The 24,460-nt window shown below is 50.7% G+C and overlaps 1 protein-coding gene across 1 annotated transcript in view; it reads right to left on the bottom strand.

The window, feature by feature from the left end:
- Positions 1 to 24,460, bottom strand: part of GLDN (gliomedin) — a 49,381-nt gene that overhangs the window by 4,886 nt on the left and 20,035 nt on the right. Inside the window, exons 2-9 of the mRNA XM_012763476.3 lie at positions 22,751 to 22,802; positions 16,078 to 16,095; positions 15,645 to 15,752; positions 5,766 to 5,912; positions 5,200 to 5,319; positions 2,499 to 2,582; positions 2,273 to 2,398; positions 1,928 to 2,078 (exon numbers count right to left, since the gene is read on the bottom strand). Coding sequence (XP_012618930.2) covers positions 1,928 to 2,078; positions 2,273 to 2,398; positions 2,499 to 2,582; positions 5,200 to 5,319; positions 5,766 to 5,912; positions 15,645 to 15,752; positions 16,078 to 16,095; positions 22,751 to 22,802 — 806 coding nt within the window. The remainder of the gene's footprint in view (positions 1 to 1,927; positions 2,079 to 2,272; positions 2,399 to 2,498; positions 2,583 to 5,199; positions 5,320 to 5,765; positions 5,913 to 15,644; positions 15,753 to 16,077; positions 16,096 to 22,750; positions 22,803 to 24,460) is intronic.

Below are 24,460 nucleotides of genomic sequence, written 5' to 3'. Positions count from 1 at the left end.
CTGTCTCAAAAAAAAAAGCAATAAAAATAAAAAAGACAAAAAGAAGAAAGTCACCCGTTGAAAAGAGCCATAGCAAAGTCAAGGCTGCAAAGAGTGTATTCTTCACAGGTAAGTAGCTGGATAGATGAAACTATGGCATGAAATCCCATGCCCCTTGCCTTCTGAAGACTGATTTGGCAGACTCTAAGTCTAAATCATCTGTCAAAAAAAGTGAATTAGGATTCAAAAGGTACTTAACTCCAAGAATGAAAATTCTGGGACATTAAGCTAAAAGAAAAGAAAAACACCAGAGGGTGCCATTGAGCAGCGGAAGAAACATGAAGCGTGTGATTCTGTGGCTATGCATTTGAGCACTATAAACTTGAACTTGATTCAGAAACCTTGGAGTCAGTTTGAAAAGAAACTAGGAGAGTGAAGGCTTGGGAAGAAGGTCCCTGCCCATCTCAGCCCACAGGAGTTCTCCTTCCTCTGAATACCTGAAATTTAGCACTGCCGTTCGGCCCTGTCGGTCCTGGAGCCTAGCAGCTACGTTCCTTGGTAAGGCTTGTCCCCCGGCAAGAACAGGGTCTAACTCAGGCCTGCCTCCCCGCAGCTCCCGGCCCGTGATCGGCGTAGAGCCGGGCTCAGCACAGGTTGTTGCAAACTTAGCTTCCTTAGAAGACAAGCTTCCTTAAACAGGCCAATCCTCATTCTTGGGGCTTACTCACCCCGGAATTCCTCTCCTTCCCCCAACTTCATGTGACAATAGCACTGTGTAACATGGCATCAGGGAGCCACCAACTAAATGAGAATCGTCACAGGAAGGAGTGTGTCATGGAGTGAGGACCCTGAGCAGGCAGCTGTCCTTTCCTACCAACACAAGACTCTGCCCAGATGGGGTGGCCGGGGGTGAAGGGATGACGGGGAGTGAAGGGCAAGGGAGGGGACGCTGCCTGCCATGGCCGACGCCTGTGTCTAGTGTGGCCGATCTAACTGCGCGTTATACCAGGAAACCTGTCTCCATCGTAACCTGAGCACACAAATGCCAAAAAGGTTGTTAAAGCTGGCCTGCACTAAGGGTAGGAGGAGCATGAGGAAGAAAGAGAAAAGGCACCCAGCCTCCCTCAAGGTCATTGTTTCTTGTTTTGGATAACCAGGACCATGGCCTTCATAGTACTGTGGTTGCTGTTTCATGTAGGGGCAGAGCTGGAAGGACTGTATTCGAGGACATGGAGACCACAGGAGGTGGCGACTCTTGTCCAAGGCCATAGAGTAGGCAGAAGAGTCGGGACCAGAAACCGAAGCCAGGCAACCTGCTTCTGCGCTAGAGCCCAGAGCCTGATTTCTTTTTGAACCATACAGACAAAACTCGAGCAACTCTCCTGAGGAGGCAGGAAGCCTCGGCTGCTGTCCTGGGCTCAGTCTCCCCAGGTGACCCCTCCCTTGCCTTTGGGAAAGCAGAAGGCAGTCCCGGGCAGCCTGGATCAGGATGACAGGCCAATCTGAAGGCAGTGACACCTGCCTTTGGGCTGCATTACCATTAGTCTTCGATGATCCCAGTTGTGACATGAAATTCCTCACGCCCAAAGTTTTTCAGAACCAAACTGTTACCAGGGAGCGACGCCTTCAGGCGGAGGGAGCTCTGGGTCCCAGCTACTCCCTTCCTCCAAGGACAAGAAAGCTGCTGCCCGTACCACTGCGGGCCTGCTTCTGCCTGGCTCTCACCCTCTTCCTGGCGTCCAGACCAGCAGTAAACGCAGACCCCGGGGACTGCTGGGACGTGGGGCTCGCTCACCCTATCCTGTGATTCATTCGGCCAACAAGCCCTGATTGACCTCTGTCGGTGTGCCAGCCCCAGGGACATGAGGTCTGTGAACACACAGTCCCCGCCCCTCAGTAGCTCAGGAAAGCACCACACCGAGGGTGCTGCTGGGGTGGAGGGGCTCACCTCACTATGGTGTTGGAACCCCCTTTGTGATAGTAGAGCGAGTTGTTGTAAACAGCATGCCCACAGCCGTGGAAGTAATACGGGAGGTGGATGAAGGTGTAACTGCCATTCAGAAGCGAGGGCTGGTCTTTGAATTCCTTCACCATGATGCCTGTGGGAGGGAAGCCAGAGAGAGGCTGTTACCTGCGGTCACAGCTCGGGAGTGCTGTCCAAAACAGACAGCAACCTATTAAACCAGCTAGCAGGGATTGCGGACACCCAAAAGTAGAATAAGCCCGAAAGGTAGGCAACAGATGAAAAATACAAGTACCACGTAGCTATGGATCATCTGCAGAATGAAAGTACCTGAGAAATGTTCAGTCACCCAAATACGGTCATCCATCTTGTTAGCAGATTCCCTTATCCAAGTCCCAAACGTCTCCGTAACTTTTAATACTTGCGTTGGGTTTCCAATGGAAGTGATCATGGATTCTGCCCCCCAGGAAGAGAAAGGAAAGTTACTCACCTGCCAGTTGTGGCTATAAGGCATCCAACTTCTGAATTTCAAAACAGGACGCTTTGTTTCTGTTACCTGCTTGTGGGGAATGGTGCTCATTGACTTTCTCATCAGCTTTTCCAGCCAAGGTGTCATCATTTGGTATGGCACAGGTCTCACCTAAAATGACAACCATCATCAGAGCAAGGCGGCCGGTGCAAGGCGGTTTGTGTGACTGCTGCTTTTCCCACCTCATTCCAGACTCTAGTCCCATGAGCGTCTCTTGCAACAGGCCCCCCGGGTTTCTTGGTTGCTTGCTTTTAAGCACCCCCAAGCCATATGCTTCCAAATTGTACCCCCTCCCCGCCTCCGCTTGGTGAATCCCCAACAGACTCTCCGTGACCACAGTTGCTAAGACGATACAATCCCAAGAGGATGTCAGCAAAGGGGAGAAGTGGGCTGCACCAGTCCGCTCAAGCCCTCCGCAATCTGAGGGAAAGCAGGCTTGTTGACAGCTCCCTGGCCTCTTTGGCAGGTGATGTCTCTAGCGTGACTACATTGTTCTAGAAGGATTTTCACTCTCAAGGAAGCTGGTGGGGTGCTGTGAAGAAGCGGCCTCAGAGACGGGCTGTCCACCTGACCCAGTGTCTCCTGGGAGAGGCACCGGGAGAGGAATGGCAGCGCCTCAGAGGAAGGAGGAACCTGGAGGCAGCGTCCCCAGAGACGCTGGAGTCCCCATGTGACCATTTTCCCACCGTCTCTGCTTGAAGGCCTGGAGAAGCACAGGTCCTTGCCAGGGGCCTGATTGGCAGCTGGTTTGAGGGTACGCCTGAGCTGTGACTCATCCTCCTTGGCTCGTCGACGTTCCCCTTAGTGAATGGGCTTCATTCAGACCCTGGTGAAGAGGTTTCGGGGGTAGCAGAAGCAAGAAGGGGGAGGGGGACGAGCTGCCCAGTGGGCAGAGGATGGGCTGTGGGCTGGACTGCAGGGGCTGGGCAAGCTGGGCTTTCTGGGAAGGGCCAGGCCCACCCACCTGGACACGTTCTGAGGGGTTCGAATCCCCCTGTGGTTATCAGAAAGCGTAGCCTCTCCACCGTCAGCAGGGAAGCTCACAAAATGATCTGAAGGGGCTTCTTTGTCAGTACGTGAAGGGGCCTAGACCCTACATGATCTCCAAGCTTCTTCCTAGCAGGATGGACCTGGGTACTGGCGGAGAGCAGTCTCGGGGGTCCGTCCCAGCCCCCCCACATGCGGTCCTGCTGCCCCTGGGTTTCATCTGGAGTTCCCACTCGGGAAATTAAAGGGTGCTAAGGAAATGGAATTGGAGCGGGAGAGAGGGCCACGTTCAGGTGCAAATGCCTGGCAACCACGGACTCTTTTTAGCAGGCAGAGCGAAGATAATGGCCTCTCATTTAAGGCAGTTTTCACAACTTCGGGTCCAAGCCCTGCCGACCCAGCCTCTCAGGAGGCAGGCCCAGCGGAGGAGACTGCTTCTCCCGGCACAGACTGCCACTGGCCGACAGAGCCCTTGGCAAGCTAGAATCCTGCAGCAGCTCGGGTCAGGCCCCCTGTCTCAGGGGAGGGCCCGCTCAGCTCACTCTCGGGGGGAGCCGCACGGAGGGCTGGTGCTAATGGACGGGTGGCGCTGAGCGCGAGAAGGAGCAGCTCTGCCAGCAAGACAATCAGGCTCCACTGGCTGGGGGGAGGACGGTGACAGATTTAAAAGCACAGACCCGCCCACCCTGACAGCTGAGTGCATGCCCCCAAATGTCTTCCAGAAGGAGCAGTGCACCACACAGAACTGAAGACTGGTTAGGAAAGCGGCAGTGACATCCACGAGTCTGAGAGAAATTCCAGTCAGGATCCTCCTCTCTGTTTGCCATGGAGGCGATGATGGCATCACATGGTGCCTCTTCAAGTTTTAAGTTAGGTGACAGGTCCCAGGGTGCCTCTTTTGGGAAGTTCTAGCATCACCCTATGAATGTTTTCCATTAATCTGATCCCTGATTTCTAAGCAGCTTCCAATCCTGAAGCTGCTCCTGCCACACGCTGGCTAAAGAACAAGTCCTCGTGGCCGCCAGAGATCAGTCAATCCTGGCCCTCGGCTGGCTTGGGTCAGGTCTCAAAGTGCAACTTTCCATCTCTGCAGGGATGACGCCCTAAGAGCTGGGGCTTTACAGTCAGGCAGTCCTAGGTTCAAATCCTAGCTCTGCCACTTACTAATTGAGTGAACTCGGGCAAGTTACTTAGCTCCTTGGGCTGTTAGTTTTGTATCTGTTAATGGGGAGATAGTGATTCCAATATCGTAGAATTGTTCTGAGAATTAAATGGGCTAAGCATGCAGCACGCTGTCTGGCACTTAAAAATCAGTGGTGGTGTCCGTAGCGCTGTAGTTACTGTCTGCGAGGAGCTAACCAGTCTGAACTTCCTCACCAACTTCCTGGCATCAGCCAAGGCCCTCACTCTCCAGAGAGTGTCACTGTGAAAAGTTAACAGCTGCGCTTTCAGGACTCTGTCAGGGGAGAGGGGTGGCGGATAAGGCCAGGTGGAGGAACAGCCGTGATAAATGAAGGGACCAGGGGAGGGGCGGGAGGCCCAGTGGAACCGGCGCCCGTGCCCAGCCCCGGGGCAGACTGCTCAGACCTCCCATGAGCGTGGTGCAACATGGGGACCCTCATTTTGAACTAACTTGCCTCCCTCCCTGTGTTTTAAAACATCTGGTCACAAAGCCTGGGGTGCAGCCCAAGAGTTTGGGCTCATCAGTGGAAGAGGTGGGTCCCGGGTATGGGGTAGCGACCTGAGCACTGGGCGTTGAACATGTTCGGCTGCCGAGGGCCTTTGGCTCTTCTGCCTCCAGGGGGCCCTGGAGGACCTGGGGGTCCAGGTGGGCCAGGTGGCCCTTGGTCACCTTTGGCACCTGGAGAGAGAGAGAGAGAGAGAGAGAGAGAGAGAGAGAGAGAAAGGGAGAGAGGGAGGGAGAAGGGGGGAGAAGGGGAGGGAGAGAGGTCGTGCTTTCTGTCAGTTGTCCTCCCAGGTGTCTCAGCTTGCTTGCTTACTAGTCCTGTTCAGGATTGTGCTGGATTTCAATAGCTATTTGGAAAAGGAGGCTGCCTTCGTCCCATCCAATCCAACCATGGCTTTTAGACCTGAATTATCTAAATGACTTATGCTTAGATCCCAGATCTGGTCTTTCCCATGTGCAATAATGCACACGTTTCTCCTTTTTGACGGCACAGAACTCCGAAGAGTGCTGCAAACGCACGGCCCCACGGGCCAGTAAGGAGAGAAGACACAGAGCAGCCCTTGCACTGAACACCAGGCGGTTCTCGGGGTCCCCGTGCCCCCGAAACGAGCCCCTCTCACCTGCCAGCAGCACGTCGTTGGACACATCCCCTTTGTCTCCCTTTTCCCCCTTCTGCCCCGGAGGGCCCTCGTTTCCCGGTGAGCCCAGTTCGCCGTGGTCTCCCTTTTCTCCCTTTTCACCTGGATTTCCTGTGGCTCCAGGCAGCCCTGACAAAAAGAATGACATGTTAGCCTGCTATGCAAGACATTCTGGCACAGCGTTTTATAATACTACTATACATTGTTCGTAACAAACCAAACACATAACCCTTCGTAACCATTTTAGGGTAGCAGCGTGGCCAGAAGCTCATTAAAGAATAGTATTCCCAGGTGGCTGTACTGGAATGTGTGCAGAGACATTTGGCCAGGCCAACAGGTTGGAGAGAAGAGTGAACCCCAACACTGCGACAGCAGAAAGAAGGTAAGGAAGGCCTAAGCAGCAGTCCGGCACTATGACACTCAGAGGGCTTCGGCGGGTGCCATAACAGTGGGTGCCACCGACGCTATTCAGTTTATTCCTCACAACACACTGCAGTTGTAGGCTGGGCAGTTATCCTTACCCTCCTCATTTTACACAAGTTGAAACTAAGGCCTCTCGTGGTTGTAACAGATGTGCTAAGTGAGCAGCAAAGGACCTCTGATTCCACCTCTAACGCTCTTTTCTGTGACATTCTGATGCAAAATGCTTTTAATCACAATAGCAGAGCAGGTAAAGTTCCTTTAGGATAATCATTACTAGGGATGGTGTAAGTGTGAACAAAAGGTAGTGGGTGCGATTTCTGCTTCTGTTCATGGGGAACTGCCATCCTCTGCCTCACAGCTAGAAACCAGTCAGGGTCTAAGCAGCAGCTTGTGTCAGCCTTGGACCAGGGGCAGGGCAGGGACCCTTGGTTTGTCCCAGCGGCACAGGGAGGGGAGCCCAAACAGAGCCTGCCAAGCTCACTAAGGCGAGGAGACCAAAATCAGAGTTCGGGAGGTGGAGGTGGCTAGAATTTGCAAGAGGGAACAGCAGAGGAGACCAGTGGAGAAACAGCCCTGCAGATCCTTAAGTCTGTGACCTGCACAGGGGAACTCTACAGGGCCAGGAAAGGCATTCACAGTTCACTAAAAAATGATCAGAGCTCACACAGCGAAAAGTTCTCATTCCCACCGGTCAACATGGAGAAATCTCATAAAATAATGGGGATATTAGTTAAAGCCCTTGAAAAAGTCTTGTCTTTAGCCCCAGGGTAAAAGATGCTGGAGACACATCATTACAAAGCTTGAAAACAAGCTTGATTCAGCAGGAGCAAACTCATCTGCAAGTCATTTAACTGCCTGCCAGAGGAGAGTCCAAAATTCAAATCATTCAGTTAATGTAATTCAGCGTGTCCACAATTTAAACAAGAAAAATCATACGATCACCGCAATGCATATAGAAAAGGCATTTGATAAAATTGAATGCTCATTCTTAAAAAAATTTCTCATCAAACTAGGAATAGAGGGAAACTTCTTCAATCTGAAAAAGGGTGTCTAAGAAAAACCTGCAGCTAAGACCATCCTTAATGGGGAAAGACCAAATGATTTCCCCTAATATCAGGAACAAGACAAGGGTATTTATTTAACATTCTACTGGAGGCCCTAGCCAGTACAATAAGGCAAGGAAAAAGAAAAGGCATACAGATTGGAAAGGATGAATTAAAACACTTTACTTGCAGATGATATGATTGTTTACGTAGAAAAATCTCAAGGAATCTATTAAAAAGCTACTAGAACTCATGAGTATATGGTTTTAATGGGTCCCTGAGAGGGGAAGTGATTGCCTTAATACTGTACAAAGATATTGCCAGATATGAATCAATTCAGGGAATCGCTGCTTATTTTGATAACAGCTCTCCCCAGGAGATATTGCTCAGCAGAGAAATTGCTCAAATTTCTTTGTTGGTGGAGACTTCAGTCATGGGGAGGTTGTCACATCACAACATAGCACCGTTCATATTCAAATTCTCTGTGCTGCCATGAGCCCATTATTCCCTGAAACATAATTCTGGAGCTCTGAGCACCTTTCAGTTACCCCAGAGGAGTCATCAATATTCAAAATGGTTTCTGTTCTTCCATACTCAAGGGACTGTCCAGAGACCATCCCAAGCAAGACAGCAGTGCACGGAAGAATCTCAAAGAGTTGATGGTTGTTAGAAAGTGTGAACAAAGAAACATTTGCTAGATTTCATCCAATATTAAGAAAAAAAAAAACAATTTAGTGAAAACCATGAAATTCAGCTAGAGCTGGGAGGCAGAAGCCCCAGGGTCCTCAGGGTGCCGGCAGTGCTGGGGTGACGGCCACCCTGACAGAAGAGCTGGGGGACTCGGTGGTGGAAGAGGATGGGGGGCTCCATTGTCAGCACCTGCTCCTCTGTGCATTCAGTAATACGGGGGTCAATCATGCTTCTAAGGGGGTCCGGGCTCACAATGCGTCCCTCACACCAGCACTGAGAACCTGAGTGCTCCGGGCTGTCCCTGCCCCCTCACCGGGACATCTGGCTGGAAAGTGGTTGGCTAACTTGAGAAGAGGCCTCCTGTGGCCCCCCCCCCCCCCGCGCCTCCCCTCATGAGAAGACGTTCTTTTGTCAGTGTCTTAAATGGGCAATTTGGCTCATTATCTGAAGGAGACAAAAGATGAGAACGTTGCCATAGAGTCCGGCCAGCACGATGCGCCGAGTGTAACCGGTACCTCGGAAAGGTCTCTCGGGACCCAGATTTAGCAGTGCTCAGGGAAATGCTATCTGCCCCTTGAGGTGGGGTTTTCTTTTTCAGGCATTTATTCTAGTCACAAAAAAAAAAAGCCTTCTGCAACATCATCTGATGCCCCCCTTTCCTTTCTTTTATTCCTTCCTCTTATGCCTTTTTTTTTTCCTTCTCTCAAAACAGCCATGTGTGAAATAGGAAAATGTTCCTCCAGTCATGCAGCTGTCGTGAGGCAGCCCCCACATGGCAGGTATTTAAAGCTATCACAGGCCTTTGCTTGAAGATGTATTTTGACTCTTCGCTGGGGTGTGCATTACCATTTTTCAGCTTTGATTAAGAAAGGGTGGGGCCGTTTTGACAAAGGCAATGGTTGGCAAAGGGCAAAGGTAGACTGGATGTAGACAGAACACCCCCGTCCTTCCTTCCTTCCTTCCTTCCTTTCTTTTCTTTCTTTCTTTTTTTTTGTTGAGACAGAGTCTCGCTTTGTTGCCCAGGCTAGAGTGAGTGCCGTGGCATCAGCCTAGCTCACAGCAACCACAAACTCCTGGGCTCAAGCGATCTGCTGCCTCAGCCTCCCGAGTAGCTGGGACTACAGGCATGTGCCACCATGCCCGGCTAGCTTTTTGTATATATTTTTAGTTGGCCAATTAATTTCTTTCTATTTTTAGTAGAGACGGGGTCTCACTCTTGCTCAGGCTGGTTTTGAACTCCTGACCTTGAGCAATCCACCTGCCTCTGCCTTCCAGAGTGCTAGGATTACAGGCGTGAGCCACCCCGCCTGGCCACCCCCGTCCTTTCTTCACGAAGCTTCTCCTCATCTTCATTGGTAAGATCACCAATGATCTTACTAATGCGCCAGCCGTGGCCATGCACCAGCCATGGCATGTCGTGAGTCAGAATTAAAAGACTACCTAATAATGGCGATTCACTGTCAGAGGACCTGTGCATGCCATTTCCTACCCTGCCCTGATTCAGGGAAGGTCAGGATTGCTAGCCGTGCACTGTGACACTATGACACTATGGGATCTGGGCCCTGGCGTTGTTTGTCCCGTGACCCCTGGCTGGCTTCGAGTCAGCACATTCTGCTAGAGAAGAAAGGCCAGATTCTGCCCACCGAACTCGTGCGCTAGAAGTGGCTCTCTGCTATTTTTCTTCCCTGGTATCGCCCACTCAAAACAAACAGTTTCCCCTGCATTGCAGTTTGGGCTTGTGTGCTATCTCTGGGCTGGGGTCAACTCCATCATCTTCGCCACAGGGGGTGAGGGAGGACGTTTTATTTTCGGCAGGACCATCTGCCGCTGAGGCGGGGGAGAGGGGGCCAGAGGGTGTCACACAAAACCCAGTCCCAGTCCCGAGACACCAATAAGGAGGAGGGCTTTTATTCCTGTTTTTCACCAGTGTTTGGTTTTTAGAGAAGACACTGCAGCATTAACTGTTAAGTGAGAGAATGAAAATGTGAAAGAAAGAAAATGCTTGATTTTGAGGCAACAGAATGTCCTATTGCATAGAAGATGCTAGTTGCACAATTGACAACGTTTAAGTCTCATTCTTTTTTCGGAGCGGGGAGGGTCTCCCTGCCCCAGGATCTTGTAAGGCAGATTAAGCCCTCTTTCAGTTCCAGTTCTCCCCAAATCTAAGTCAGTGTTTTCAAACAAAGACAGGACATTTCCACTTAGGTTTCCTTTTGGTCTAAAATAAAGTTTCCCCTTCCCCAGTTTTGAGAATAACAATGACAATAGCTAACACTAATATAGCTCTTACTACGTGTTGAGCCTTATCCTAAGCACTTTCTACATATTAACTCGTTTAATCTTCCCAATAACACTTTGAGGTTGATACTGTTAATGTTATTGTCCTTAATTTTATAAATAAGAAAACCGTGGCACAGAGTGATTAAGGAACTTGCCCAAGGGTGCACAGCTAGTGAGTCACAGTGCCAGGCCCCAAATGAAGCCATCTGGCTCTGGCTCTGGCTCTGTGCTATTCCCCACCATCAACCTTAGCATTCCTAAGGTCAGAAACTGAGAATCTTTGATCCTTCAGTCTCCTGGAAACAACAGGGAGGCGAGAGATCTTAAGCTCTGGCTTCATCAGGTTAGTCTTTTGCTCAGGAGCCCACAGTGGCCCCTGTTGCCTCCTGTAGTTGTGGAGCTGAAACCCCTGGCCCGACTTTGAAGGCCACTAGCCCCAGCTAGCCGGGGTCCCCACTCATACCCCGGGGAATGGCCTCATAACTTGTGAGTCTACTTTCCCTGCACTGCCCGCCCCACGTCCCCTCTACTCATTTCCAAGATGTTGATTCCCGCTCTGTCGCTTGTCATTTACACTCAGTCCTACCGCACAATCCATTCTCCACACACGGTCCCCCTTGTTCATCACCTGCACAGGGCACTTTAGCCTTCTCTTCTGGCTGTGAGGTATAAAGTAGTTTCCCAACCAGAATAAATAGTTATTGGGTACACGCTGAGTGTAAGGTCTGTCTTCTCTTTCAACTGAATCGTACGCCCTTGTAGACAGACACTAGTTCCGTTCTTCTCACCCATGCATTCATTCATTCACGCCTGCATCTATTCATTCATCCATCAATTATTTATCGAGCCTTAGCCAGGTCCTGGCGAAGAGCTGTGATGAATAATAAAATCCCTAAAACGTAGTCCCTGCCTTGATATGCAAACATTCTAGCGGAGTATTTCAAACTGGAAACCACGTTAGGGTTGTTGCAACCCAACCTCCTCCGTCTATGCGGGGAGGTCAGTCGGGGATTGAGGCAGGTGCTCTCTGCCTTGCAAGCAGGGAACAAGAGGCACAAAATCAACTCTGTCTTTGTTCCCGGTTGAACTGTGTGTTCTCGCAAATGCCTTGCAGGCTTCTCTGCAAGGTGGAAGTCCTGCCAACTCTCCCAGGGAGACCCAGCTTTGGAGCTCAGCGTGGAGGGTATCTGAAGCCCATGACCTGCGACAATTACCTGCCAGAGCCCCCCCACCCCAGCATGGAAGTTGAGTGTCATTGTGGTTAAGAGCAGGGCTCCAGGAGTCAGGGAGACCCGGATTCAAGTCCTGCCTCCTCCACTTTATTAGCTTTTGACATTAGACAAGTTATGTCCATTCATTCAACAATGAACTTGCTGTGCTCCTTCGCTGGGCGTTCCAGGCACTGGAGCTAGGGACTAAGCAAGACAGACATGGCCTGGCTCTCAGACCTCACATCCTTACAGGGAGCCAGACCATCAGCACGTCAGGGAGGGAGCACCACGGGGTGACTTCAGGGAGGGACGGACGTTTGGAAAGAGAGCAGGGTAACAGAGTAGGTGAGGCAGGGGCTGACACGGGGGCTGGGGAGATGACATCTGAGCTGAGACCTGCACCGTGGGAAGGACCAGCCAAGGGAAGGGCAGGGAGAGGGCACTGTGGGGAGCAGCACAGCAGTGCAAAGGCCCTGGGGCAAGAGTGGGCTCTGGCCCTGTTCGAGAAACAGAACAATAAGTTTCTTCCTCTGGAAAAAATATGGCCAGCAACAATTCCCATCCCTGAGGGGTTGCTGTGAGGACAATGAGCTAAGTACACAGAGCTTAGTAGAGTGCCTGGGGGTAAATCTTAGCTGTTTATTATTGTTCAGAAGTCTGTGGAGACAGGGCACATCCCACCCTCACTGAGTCCCTGTCTCTGTGGAACACAGCCCCTTTTTCCTTTTTTTGGAAACAGCACTTGTTGTTCCTTCTTTCTGGAATGCACACCCACACCTCCCCTCCCCCACCCCGCCTGGCAAACCACTAATGATCCTTTAACTCTTGGCATAAATAATGGCGCTTCCTCCTCCATAGACTTGACCTGGCCTGGCCTGGCCATGTCCCTGCGTGAGACCTGCAGTGCCTTCCTGGAGCTGGCTGCCCACCTGAGGGCTCCGGAAGGGCCTGGCCCTGCTCTGGCTTCACCTGGCTGCACGGCCCACCGCTCTCCCTGGGCCCCTGGGTGCCCCTGGCAGCTCCGTCCTCTTCCCCACCCTGCCTTCCTGTTACTGTATCTCATGGCACCCTGTCCTTTTCCTTCAGGCACACATCGCATGTTGAGACCGTAGACATACATGACTATTGGCTATTAATGCTGGCCTTGCCATCGAAGATGGAAAGTTCCAGAACAGGGGCTGCATCTATTTTTTTTTTCTCCCCACTAGCACTTGAAACATGCTCAATAAATGTTTGTTGATGAATGTCCCCACCCTCTCCTCACCGTCCTCCCGCTGCTCAGTCCCCTCCTCACCCCCTTCTACCTGGTCCCTAGATGCTGCAGAACCTCAGGGCTGTGCCCAGCCCCTCCCGAGTGACCACGCCCATGCCACATGCCCCTGTGCTCCCTAACGCAGGCCTCTAGCCCTGAGGCACCCCTGTCTCCTCCTGGAAGGCTCAAGGCACATTCGATACTGAGCCACGAGTGTCTCCCTAAACCTGAGTGGGTGCAGGGCTCCCCACCCAGGGGAGCAGCTCATCCGTCTACACCTGGGGCAGGACAGGAACCTCAGAGTCAGTATTGGTGCCGTCCCGCCCCTCTCCCCTTATGCCTGCCCTCCACCAGTACTGCTGGGTGCACCCTAAACACCACTCAACTCCACCGCGCCAACATCCTGCAGCCTGCTCCGCTCCCTGCTCCGGCTCCCCCGTGCTGGCTCCAGGGCTTCCAGAGACCCTTTCGTCCCTCCCCTCCGCCCCGGTGGAACCCAGCTCCCCTCGGTGGGGTGGCACTGCTCACCCTGGTCCCTCCTCCCTCTGCCTGCAAGTGCCCGCAGGAAGGGAATCAGGGAATCGTCCTGGGGCTCAGGCCCATTTCCCCTGGCCCAGCACAAGGACCCCTTATGGGGGTCCTCCCTGACTCAACCTCCATCCCCAGCATCAGTCTAAGCTCTGACCCCAGGAGGCCGGAGATGGCTGCAGAGCAGGGTCTGGGGCTTTGCTGCAGTTCCTATGGGATCTCCCGGAAACCAATCTCCAAGGTCGTTCTCCACGGTCAACAGAATCCAACACCTTCACCCTGCTCTGCTGCTGGCCCTTGCTCCAGCCTCTCCCCTCCTCTGGCCTCCTTCAGCACAGTGGCCAGGCCACCCTCTCCCCGACATGACACTTCGGGCATGGTTCTGCTCTGCTTCAAATGCCCCCATCTGGCTCCAAGTACAAACTGCGGTTCTTACATGCCCAGGGCAGACCTGATTTGGCCTGGTTACCTCTCTCAAGTCGACCACCTTAACTGCCATCCTGTCCAGCCGCCCCTTGCTGTGCCTCAGATTCTCCAGGTAACCCTGACTCACCCCTAGGCACCCCATGACTCCCTCTCTCACCTCCTCCAGATACTTGCTCAAAACTCCCTTCTCAGGGAGGTCTTACCAAGGCTCTCCATCTAAAATTACTGCCCCGGCTCTCACACGTATTTCCTATCCCCTCTCTGCACTGATGTTTCTCTTTAGCACTTATGACCACGAAACAGACCATGCAGTCTACTTACTCATCTTACTTATCTGCCTCTCCTGACTAGAAGGTGAGCTCACGAAGGCAGGGGCTTTTTCCAGCTTTTTCATTTCTAGATCTCCGGTGCTAGAACCGTGCTTGCCACATAAACATGTGTCCATAAACGCATGAACTTCTCCTTTTCTATGGGCCCCCGGGTTGTAAGCTGCGTGCTAAGCACATCTCAAGCCTTTTAGAAAACCACTCCTTTTCTACCTGCCGCCTCCCCCTAGTCTCCCCTGGTCATACTCATTGCTGAATCCTCAGGACTGGATCACATATTTGGAGTCTTCCCAGGATAAGCGAGATGTCTGCCCACTGACAGTCATCATTATGCTATGCCGATGCTCATTTATAATTATAATTATTATCCTAGACGAACGATCCATTACTGCCTCGTAATTCCAGCTGTAATTGCTGGCTTTCTGGGGACCGAGCTGGCGTGGACTGTGTGTGCCCGTTTTCGCCAAGGCTGTCCCCTGCCCCATGAGCAGGTAGGCCTTGCCAAGTGGCAAGTCCCTCTCCACTGGCCCTCACTTAAATTGCTCATGAGAATAAGAGCAGAGGTGCTAGAAAGGATAACTGCTGTCTGGAAGAATGTTCTAGTATGTCTTCTAGCCTACAGCCTGTCCAGGTGATTCTGGGTAGCAGAGTCAAGAGGTTGAACATAAGAAGGTGTGGAGGGGTCTCCAGCTAAAGACAACCTCTTCTCACCCAAGAGGGTGGCCTTGATGGGTGGCCAAGAGCCAGGCCTTCCCAGCGGCCTCCTGAGTATCTCTCACCCCCACATGAGACTCCCTCCAGGCCACGTGCCGGCTTTTCTTCAGGTGAATCTGCCCTATTCCGTGCCAGAGCTGCCCAGGATTGGTGCCCAGAGCCCTTCAGAATCTGCCCTCCCTGTCCCCCAGCCTCCTGCTGTCCCCCTGCCTCCTGCTGTCCCCCTGCCCCCTGCTGTCCCCCAGCCTCCTGCTGTCCCCCAGCCTCCTGCTGTCCCCCAGCCTCCTGCTGTCCCCCAGCCTCCATCAGCTTCTGCTTCTCTCTGTTCCCTGGACGCATCTGACAGCCTGGTGCTTCTGGGCCTTTGCTCAGGTGGCAGCAAGGCCTCTGCTCCCAACAGGGCAGAGCAAGTCCCTGCGAGATGCCAGCCATGTCTTTGAGATCATCCTGTGACCCCTGAGTGACAGACAGCCTCTGGGGTGCCTGGAGGCTGCCTTTCCACTCCCACAGTTCAAGCTAGTCCTCCAGCCATCGAGCCAGGAAAAGCCTCACCAGGGGCCAACGTCAGCCTATGATTTTCACCAAACATGGGCTTTCTGGACAGGAGCAGGTAATAGAGGGCAAGGCAGGGGTGGGCCTCTGAGTCCCACAGCCCATGGAGTGCCTTCCTTCCCGCCCACAGGCTCCTGCCCCTTCCGCCTTCCCCGCATCAGGGCAAGCATAGCACGGCAGCAGCTCCCGGGGAGCCAGCTTCTCCAGTCTGAAATGAACATTCATCCGGGTCGGACCAAAAGAATCCCTTGGCATCCCAGAGCATCCCACAGCTTCCAGGTAAGAGTTAAACCAGCCCTTCCTGCAGAGACGAAACCCCTCACTCTGCCGCACACAGCTTTAGCCCATCCAAAATGCAATCATGGAGACGTAATTAGAAGCAACATGGAATGTAATTAGAAGAGTTGCCAAAATACCCATTTTTCCTCTTTTTCCATTTGCTCCTTTTTCGCCTTTTGGGCCCTGCGGACCAGGTTGCCCGTCTGATCCATTGTGTCCTGGTAACCCACCAACTCCTGGCAGTCCTGCATCAAAACACAGAAACAGGAAAAGTTTTAAACATCTTCACTGAAGTTACTGTGATTTCCTTTGGCCACTGCAATGGAGCAGGCATCAGTGCCTTTTCCACGCCCTCTCCCACCTCCTCTCCCCTTCCTTCTCCATCTGGAGCAGCGCCAGGTGGCATGATGCTGATGGCAGGTCCACAGGTGAGAGGGGCATGGAAGGAGAGGGACACAGCCAGGCCTGCCTCCTGGCTCCTCCCGTTCCCCCTCTGTCCCTCCCAAGGGATCCTAAGGATCTAGTCACCCACAGCCTCCCTTTGAACTAGAAAAGTCCATGAGCTCTTACCTGGTGGGCCAGGTGGTCCTACAACAGAAAAAGAAATTTAGATGAGAAATCATGGGTGAGAGAAAGAAAAACCAGCACCACAACCCAAAAAACCAAAGAGCACCCTCCTCTCCCACTGAAAATGTCCTAATCATCTACTGACCGTAAGGGAGTGATCTGACACCTTTTATTTAGAACTCATTATATTTGCCCAAAAGATCCTTAAAAACAAGTCAACAAAGACACATTTGGCAGTCAAAGCCCTTTTGCTTAAGTTTCAATGGACCAAGAGTAATTTCTGAGCTGGGTGGATTCATACATTGGTTATCTCTCAAGCAGTCAACCTGGTTAACGGAGGGCCAGCAACAACACAGGCAGGCACTAGTGCCGCCCTGGCACAAGGCGTCAGCACGTGGTGGTGCTGTCACGAGAGCAGCCTCGAATGCTCCTGTCCAGCCAGCTTGGCTCCTCTGGGCTGCTGGGAGTGGGGGGGGGGGGCTGGGAGCAGGAGCGGGCTGGCTGGAACTCTTGTTTTGCGGCATAAAATAGCCTGAGAAAAACTGAGGGCCCAGATCAGGTAACAAATACCTTCCTTAGTATGTAATTACCTGAGGATCTAAGGAGTTCAGACAAATCATTTACACATTACCAAGCGAAATGATTTTGCTTCCACAAATAGGAGTGTCTAATTATCAACTATTCTATTTGAGCACTCAGATAAGCTAATGAGGTTGTAACATGAGCAGCTGAATTCCTTTTCTTTCTCTGGACCCAGGTATCATGATGACCAGAAAGGTCTTTCTATAAATCCAAGCCTGTGACCATTCAGAAAACAAGCATTTACTAAGCACTTACTGTGTACGCCAAACTCTACCAAGAAATCTGGGTCCCCGTGTCTGCCGTGTTTGCAGTCTCTGTGGGAAAGGGGACGCTCTGAAACTGCAGGGCAATGTGGGAGGGCTCAAGCAATCCTGCCTCAGCCTCCCGAGTAGCTGGGACTACAGGCATGCGCCACCATGTCGGCTAATTTTTTCTATATATATATTAGTTGGCCAATTAATTTCTTTCTATTTATAGTAGAGACCGGGTCTCACTCTTGCTCAGGCTGGTCTCGAATTCCTGAGCTTGAGCAATCCTCCCGCCTTGGCCTCCCAGAGTGCTAGGATTACTGGTGTGAGCCACCGCGCCCGGCCTACAGTAGGTTCTTAAGCAGGGGGGTGAAGCTGTGAAATCAGCGCGGGTTTGAGATCCTCTTTGTAGCTGGAAGTTGAATGGAACTTGGTGGAATGAGATGAGAAAGACAGAGACACACAGAGAGAGAGATAAGCAGAGAGATGCGGGCAGTAACAGAGAAATACCCTGAGGGTCTTTGCAGTTAAAATCAGTGACAAGGTTGTGCATAACTGCAGTGACTGTAGAGTTGTAGAGAAAGCTAGAAATTCCACAGGTATTTCAGCAGGAGGAGCAAGACTCCATGTCCGATGGGCAGGAGGCAAAGGAGGATGAAGGTCCACAGTGCTGGTGGATGGAGGCTATTTTGACAGACGTGGGGACTCTTGGAAGGACAGGTGCTTGCTTGGGTGTGCTTGCAATACATATGGTCCTGCTTTAGGCAAAAATGATTTGCTGAAAACGGATTTGCACTCTCTTAGGGTGAGTATAGCCTGTGGCTGTAGGACTTTACCACCAGATGGTGCACATGTCATGGAAAGGGGGTGGTGGACGGTTAACAGAGGTCAGAGGAAATCAATCATCACTCCCAAGTACAAATGGAGTCGAGTTCAGATGTGCAGATTGGTAGGAAGACAATTTGCCTGTAAGACGCAAGACTTGGCTGTATAATAGTGGGTTTCAAGAGTTCCCAGGATAGTCCGATGACTACGCCCACGCAGCGGGACTGTGTATTTAGGACACACCAGCCATGGCCAAGGGTCTCACCATGGGGACGTGTTTAGATTAGGGTTTCCCGAAAGAGCTCCACCGACACCCTATGGCTAGAGTTCCTAGCATAGGAACCCACAGAATCTCCAGCAATGCTTGTTAAAAGCAGATACCTGGGCCCCATCTGGTGATTCTAATTCAGTTTGGATTTAAAGTGAGGCCCAGGAACCTGCATTTTCACCAAGCACCACAGGTGCCTGGGATGCAGATGGTCACAGGCCCTCTGGTGTTACGTGACGCTTTCTGGGAAAATAATCGGTCACCATCGGCAGATCCTCTAAGGGGTTCTTGACCCTAAAAGGGTTCAGGGCTGCTAGTCTCATGGCAAGAGTAAAAGATCTGGGCCAGACTCCGGGGATGGAGGAGGAGGAATGAGGGCGACACCCTGCCTGGTCTGGAGGGAGGCCAGCGAGGAGAGGCGGCGGGAAAGAGAGAGTAGTCAGGAGACACACGGGTCTACTGTCCTGAGGCTAAAGGAGAAGAGCGTTTCAGAAGAGAAGGAATGGCAGACAGCCCCTAGAGGCCCAGAAATCAGGGCAGCATGAAACGACTTGAGGCTCCGAGAGCTACAGCGATGGTGGGATGTCCTGGTGTCCTCTCTGCATGACAGCCTGGCTCTCAAGGGCCCCTGACAACTCAAGTCTCACGACGTTGTGCCAGCTGGGCATTTAGAAAACCGATGTTCAGGATGTAAGCTCCTGCCCCTCCTCCCCTTCTTGAATACCAGGCCCGCAGGGAATACACGTGGATATCCGTGTTCAGGCTGATGGTGTGCTCAGGGCCGGTGTCCAGGGCCTGCCACCAGTGACGGTGCACAGGGCTCCGCCTCAGAAGGGGGCTCCATGCTTGGGTTTGATGCCCTGCAGTCACCGTCTAGAAATCCTTAATACTCTTATCTTTGGATCCATGTGTTGTAAGTGAAGTCTGGTGGGTCAGTTGGGCAAGCACTGAGGGCTTGGCGGTCCTGCCTCCCCAGGACAGGTCACCTGCCACCTGCTCCCTGCCCCATGATGTGTCCTGCATACTCCCTGCCCCATCAGTAACTGCTGCCCCCTCCACCCAGGGAAGCCTGGGGACAAGTGCAGGCAAGGCAGGGCTGGGTGCCCTGATTGCCTGAGTCACAGGGTGGAGCCCCCTGGTGTCTTGCTTGGTGACTATTCCATGTCTCAGGGGCATGGCATTAGGTAGCAAATAAAAACTCCCACCGTAACAGGTCAAGACCATGGAAAAAAGAAAAAAAAAAGGCTTTTTCCTGCCTTTTTGGACAAGAGATCCTGCATTTTCCTTTTGCACTGGGCCCTGCAAATTCTGTAGCTCGCTCTGACTACCCCCACCCCACACTCCTAACCAGAACTGATGGAATTGGGTGGATGCTTGATAGGAGCTGAGCCACTTGGGTATTTCTTCTCCTTGAAATGTAAAATTGGCCCCCAGTGCTCCGAGTTTTGTAAATCTGAGATCTGTGGATGGCCGAGTACAGTAAAAGCCTGTCAGTCTGCAGAGAGGAATGCCAATTCCAGTTAGTAGCAGCACACCAGAAAAGAACGACAGGAAGCCACACTCAGCAGCATCCGTGACCCTCTACTGATGTTTGCCTGGTTATAGGATGAGACAGTAGTGACAAGTGCTATCACAGGGTTAGTGTCCCTTGGCTGCAAGGACAACGGGCACTATGGATTTGAAGCACGTCTGCTCCAATGAACAGTACAGCAATGCAATGGTTTAGACTTTTTCCAACAAGTTCACACATAGAGGACACGGTAAGTGAAGACACGCCATCTGTAAGACACTTGCTCATCCAGAAGATGTTTCTGGGGTCCCAGGGAAATCTTGGATGGGGATTAAGATCTGGAAAAACATCTGTTATGTGACAAACTCTGTACTAGCAAACACCTAACTACTCTAGCCAGGGAATCACCCTCACTATGCACCTGAGATGTCACAGGCTACAGAGCATCGGTCCTGATCACCATAGCAACCACAGCCGAGTCAAGGAAAAGGAACAGGAGCAGGATTTCAGGGTCTTGGCTGGACTAGCCTCAAGTTATGAGCACCTGCTTTTCCACAGATGACTCCACAGGAAAACCGGATCTTGTTCCTGGGTCCCCAAGCCCAGGTTCTGTCCTGGGGAACCTTCCTGCCAGGCATCCTCCCGGGGCTCTGGACCAAGGCTCTCTGCCAACCCCCTGGAATTGTCCAGTTCAGCCCTGGGGCCCGTCACTCTCCCTCTTGTCCCCTGCCTCCACCCACCATCCAGGCCGTGTGGTCCACCCCACGGCATCTCCTTGCTTTGCAACTTGTACTTTTCACACCTGATTCTAATTGAAGAACTTTCTGTGTAAAAGGAGGCCCAATTTCAAGCTGGCATGAAAGGAGAAGGCACTGGGTTTTGAAAAGCATTTTGAGGTGCCAAAGAAAAACCTACTCAACCCATTTCCAGCGCAGATGTGATGCCCCGCTCCCCGCCAATCTCCCGTAAGTGGTCTTGATAGCTGCGTCCCACGCATTCACTGCACAGCCTGGCTCTCAGGCCCATCACTATAAAAATCAAAAAGGAAGAGGCTTTTCCTGTGCCTCTCAACAGGCTTTTGTGCCTGTAATTCCATCCATCCATTTCTCTAGCACTCATTACTGTCACACGTAACTCTGAAAAGGGACTTCCAGAGATGGAAGAAAGATGCTTAGGCCACAAGAGTCTCGGGATAAAGGACCAAGCTGTTCTGAAGATATTTAGTTTTCTGAGACGGCGGAAAGATGACTTGAGTCATTCAATTAGCATCTCCCCCGAAGCCACAGGATTATGGTTTTTCTCTCCGAGGCTAAAATAAGTACAGGAGAGTCAGACTTGGATTTGTGGTTCCCGGGGGGAAACTTCTTTCTTCCCAGGTCACGACCTCTGTCCAGGCACTGACATAAATCACAGGTTTATTCATTCGACGGACTCACACGGTGCCCCTACTGCGTGGCAGGTCACGGGATGGGCTGGGGAGAACACTACGGGGTGAGGGTTGGGTTTCTTACAGCCCGATACCTGGTGTGCGGGGTCTCTCAACCCCGTGCCGCTCCAACTGGGCCTGCCTGGGCACGGACCCAAGCTGAGAGACCCAACGAAAGCCTCAGATGGCTTCGAAGCCTTATTTTTATGTTTAAAAGTCTGGGAGCACGGCTCACACTCCACAGCACGCAGTCAGGCTTCCTTCCGCATCTGCCGGGTCCCCAACGGCAGATTCAGCCAACTGAGTATGGAAAATATTTTTTAAGAATCAGGCCGGGCACAGTGGCTCACGCCTGTAATCCTAGCACTCTGGGAGGCTGAGGCGGGCAGATCGCTCCAGGTCAGGAGTTCGAGACCAGCCTGAGCAAGAGCGAGAGCCCCGTCTCTACTAAAAATAGAAAGAAATTTTAATTGGCCGACTAAAAATATATAGAAAATAATTAGCCGGGCATGGTGGCACATGCCTGTAGTCCCAGCTACTCGGGAGGCTGAGGCAGGAGGATTGCTTGAGCCCAGGAGTTTGAGGTTGCTGAGAGCTAGGCTGACACCACAGCACTCTAGCCCGGGCAACAGAGTGAGACTCTGTCTCAAAAAATAAAATAAAATAAAAATAAAAAAACGTAAAAAATAATAATACAACAATAAAAATAAAACAATAAAAATACACTAATGTATTATTTTGACAAGTTTAAATGCTGTGTAAACAATACTACTTACATAATGTTTGCATTGTATTAGGTCTTATAATAAGTCTAGAGATGATTTAAAGTATAGGGGATATTGTACTTAGGTAATATGCAAATACTGTACCATGTTATATAAGGAACTTGAGCACCCATGGTTTTTGGTATCTTCAGGGGTCCTGGCACCAGTGCCCCATGGATATGAAGGGACAGCTGCACTGTTTTAGTGTAAAGATAATTTTCCCCTGTTCCCTCAGAATGCTGTACCCCCTTTGGCCAGGCAGGAAATGCAGCGTCTGAAATCGTGCTCTGTAGGCTCATCCTTCGCCTGGCCAGAGCCCTCCTTGGCTTGGAGGGCAATGATGGGTGGCTGCTCTGGGGTGTTTTCCCTCATCCCCACCTTCTGAAGGAAGGAAGGAGACAGCCCTTCCCTCAGGTGAGATGCCGGACTCTGTCTGACTCAGGTTGGTTAATCATCTCCAAACCACGTCCCTCCTCAGTTGCTTCCCCATCCGGCAGCTATTCCTTGTCCCAAGGCTCCATGTGCATCCTTGTCAGTTCCCTTCCTCCTTTCTGTGTGTCCCTGAGGGGGCAGGGTGACACCAACGTCCCGTCCCTCTGACCCACGGTCCGCATCACATCGAGGACTCTTCATAAAAAGCACCTTACTGACTACTTAGCTTCCCCTTCACGCTGTATGGACGATGTAGGGAAATAACTACTTCTGATAAGAGAACTCTACTCCTCTGACTAAAGATCTCTACCATGTAGCAAGGTCTTTTCCCTTTTTCTTAGTGATGGGAATAAGGAAACCATCTATGGCCCTGGTTCAAGGTACCACACGTTTCTAATTACCCACGTCCTAGCTGTTTTCCGTGGCTATATTTCTATGGCAATACTGAAAGTATTATTTTTCATAATTACATTATAATGGGTCTTTAGCTCATTAAAAACACCTGGTCAGAATAAATCAACACATATTTTTTTAGAACATAAAGTGTTCATTCTGCCACCGGCCATTTGGCTAGCACGTTTGGTCCCCGTGAGTGGCTGTCAGCCAGCGGGAACAGCCTACCTGTCAGGCAGATGCCCTTGGTGCTGTTGCACAGGTCCACCATCACCCGCACCTGCAGGGGAGACAGGGCGATTAGGAACACACAGCAGGCAGCGAGCCCTGGGCTTGCCCTTTATTCAGACAAGCAGAAAACCATGGTAAAAATTCACTACGTGACTTTAGGAGAACATGCTAAAGAAGTCCGGGGAAAATACAGTCATGTGCCGCATAACAATGTTTCAGTCAACAGACTGCATATGTGTTGGTAGTTCTGTACGATTGTAATGGAACTGAAAAACTGTGCATCATAGCACAGTGTATTACTTGCATGTTTGTAGTAATGCCGGTGTAAACAAAGCTACTGCACTGCCAGTCATAAACAGCATAGCACATGTAATTACATAAAGCACACATTTGAAAATGGTAACAAATGACTGTTACTACTTATGTATTTACTATACTGTCCTTTTTTAAATATTTAAAAATTTTTCCAGCTGATACCTTGATTTCGCTATACTTTTTAATCAATTAGGGTGTACAACTTCTGGTTGTAAAAAGGGTTAATTCTGAATCAGCCTCAGGCAGGTCCTTCAGGTGGTATTCCAGAAGAAAGCACTGTTATCCTAGGAGATGACAGCTCCATGCATGTTATTGTCCCTGAAGACCTTCCAGTGGGACAAGAAGTGGCGGTGGAAGACAGTGATATTGATGATCCTGACCTTAATATTTGTAGGCTAATGTTTGTATTTGTGTCTTAGTTTTTACAAAAAAAATATTTAAAAAGTAAAAAAAAAAAATTGAAAAATAAAAAAAGCTTAAAAAATAAGAATGTAAAGAAAATATTTTATGCAGCTATACAATGTGTTTGTTTTAAGCTAATGTTATTACAAGTCAAAAAGTTTAAAAAATGTTAAGGTTTATAAAGTAAAAATGCTACAGTAAGCTAAGGTTAATTTATTATTGAAGAAAGAAAAATATTTCTTATAAATTTCATGTAGTTAAGTGTACAGTGTTTATAAAGTCCATAGTAGTGTACAATAATGTTCTAAGCTTTCACATTCGCTCACCACTCACTGACTCATCCAGAGCAACTTCCAGTCCTGCAAGCTCCATCCATGGTAAGTACCCTATACAGGTGAGCCATTTTTTATATTTTATAGCATATATTTACTATACCTTTTCTATGTTGAGATATATTTGGACACACAAATACCATCTCGTTCTAACTATCTACAGTGTTCAGTAGAGTTACATACTGTACAGGTTTGTAGCCCAGGAACAATGGGCACCAGGTAGCCCAGGTGTGTCGTAGACTACACTGTGTAGCTTTGTGTGAGTGCACTCTATGATGTTTGTGCAATGACAAAATTGCCTGAACAACACATTTCTCAGACAGTATCCCAAGTGTTAAGTGATGCATGATTATAGTTAATTTAAAACTGAAAAGAAACCCATAAAAGATTTAAGGATATTTGATATGGACAGCTTATCTTCAACATCATCAACAGACTCTCCTTGATTTCTATCGCATCCTGATAAAAGATGACAAGGGACTGGCGAGATCCAATTTTTACCACTGTAATGAGCCAGGCTCCCCATGCCCACCCCTACCTGGTGTCTGGGTGTCTGAAAGGCTCAGTATGGGGGCGTGAATAAAAAGGAGTGGCAAGTTTGGTGGTCAGGAGCGAGCCACAGGGTGAGCATGGACAAGGTACTTAACCTCTTGACACT

This window comes from Microcebus murinus, chromosome 6, assembly GCF_040939455.1.
Source record: "Microcebus murinus isolate Inina chromosome 6, M.murinus_Inina_mat1.0, whole genome shotgun sequence".
Lineage (NCBI taxonomy): Eukaryota > Metazoa > Chordata > Mammalia > Primates > Cheirogaleidae > Microcebus > Microcebus murinus.
This window is presented reverse-complemented; position numbering and strand designations above follow the sequence as displayed.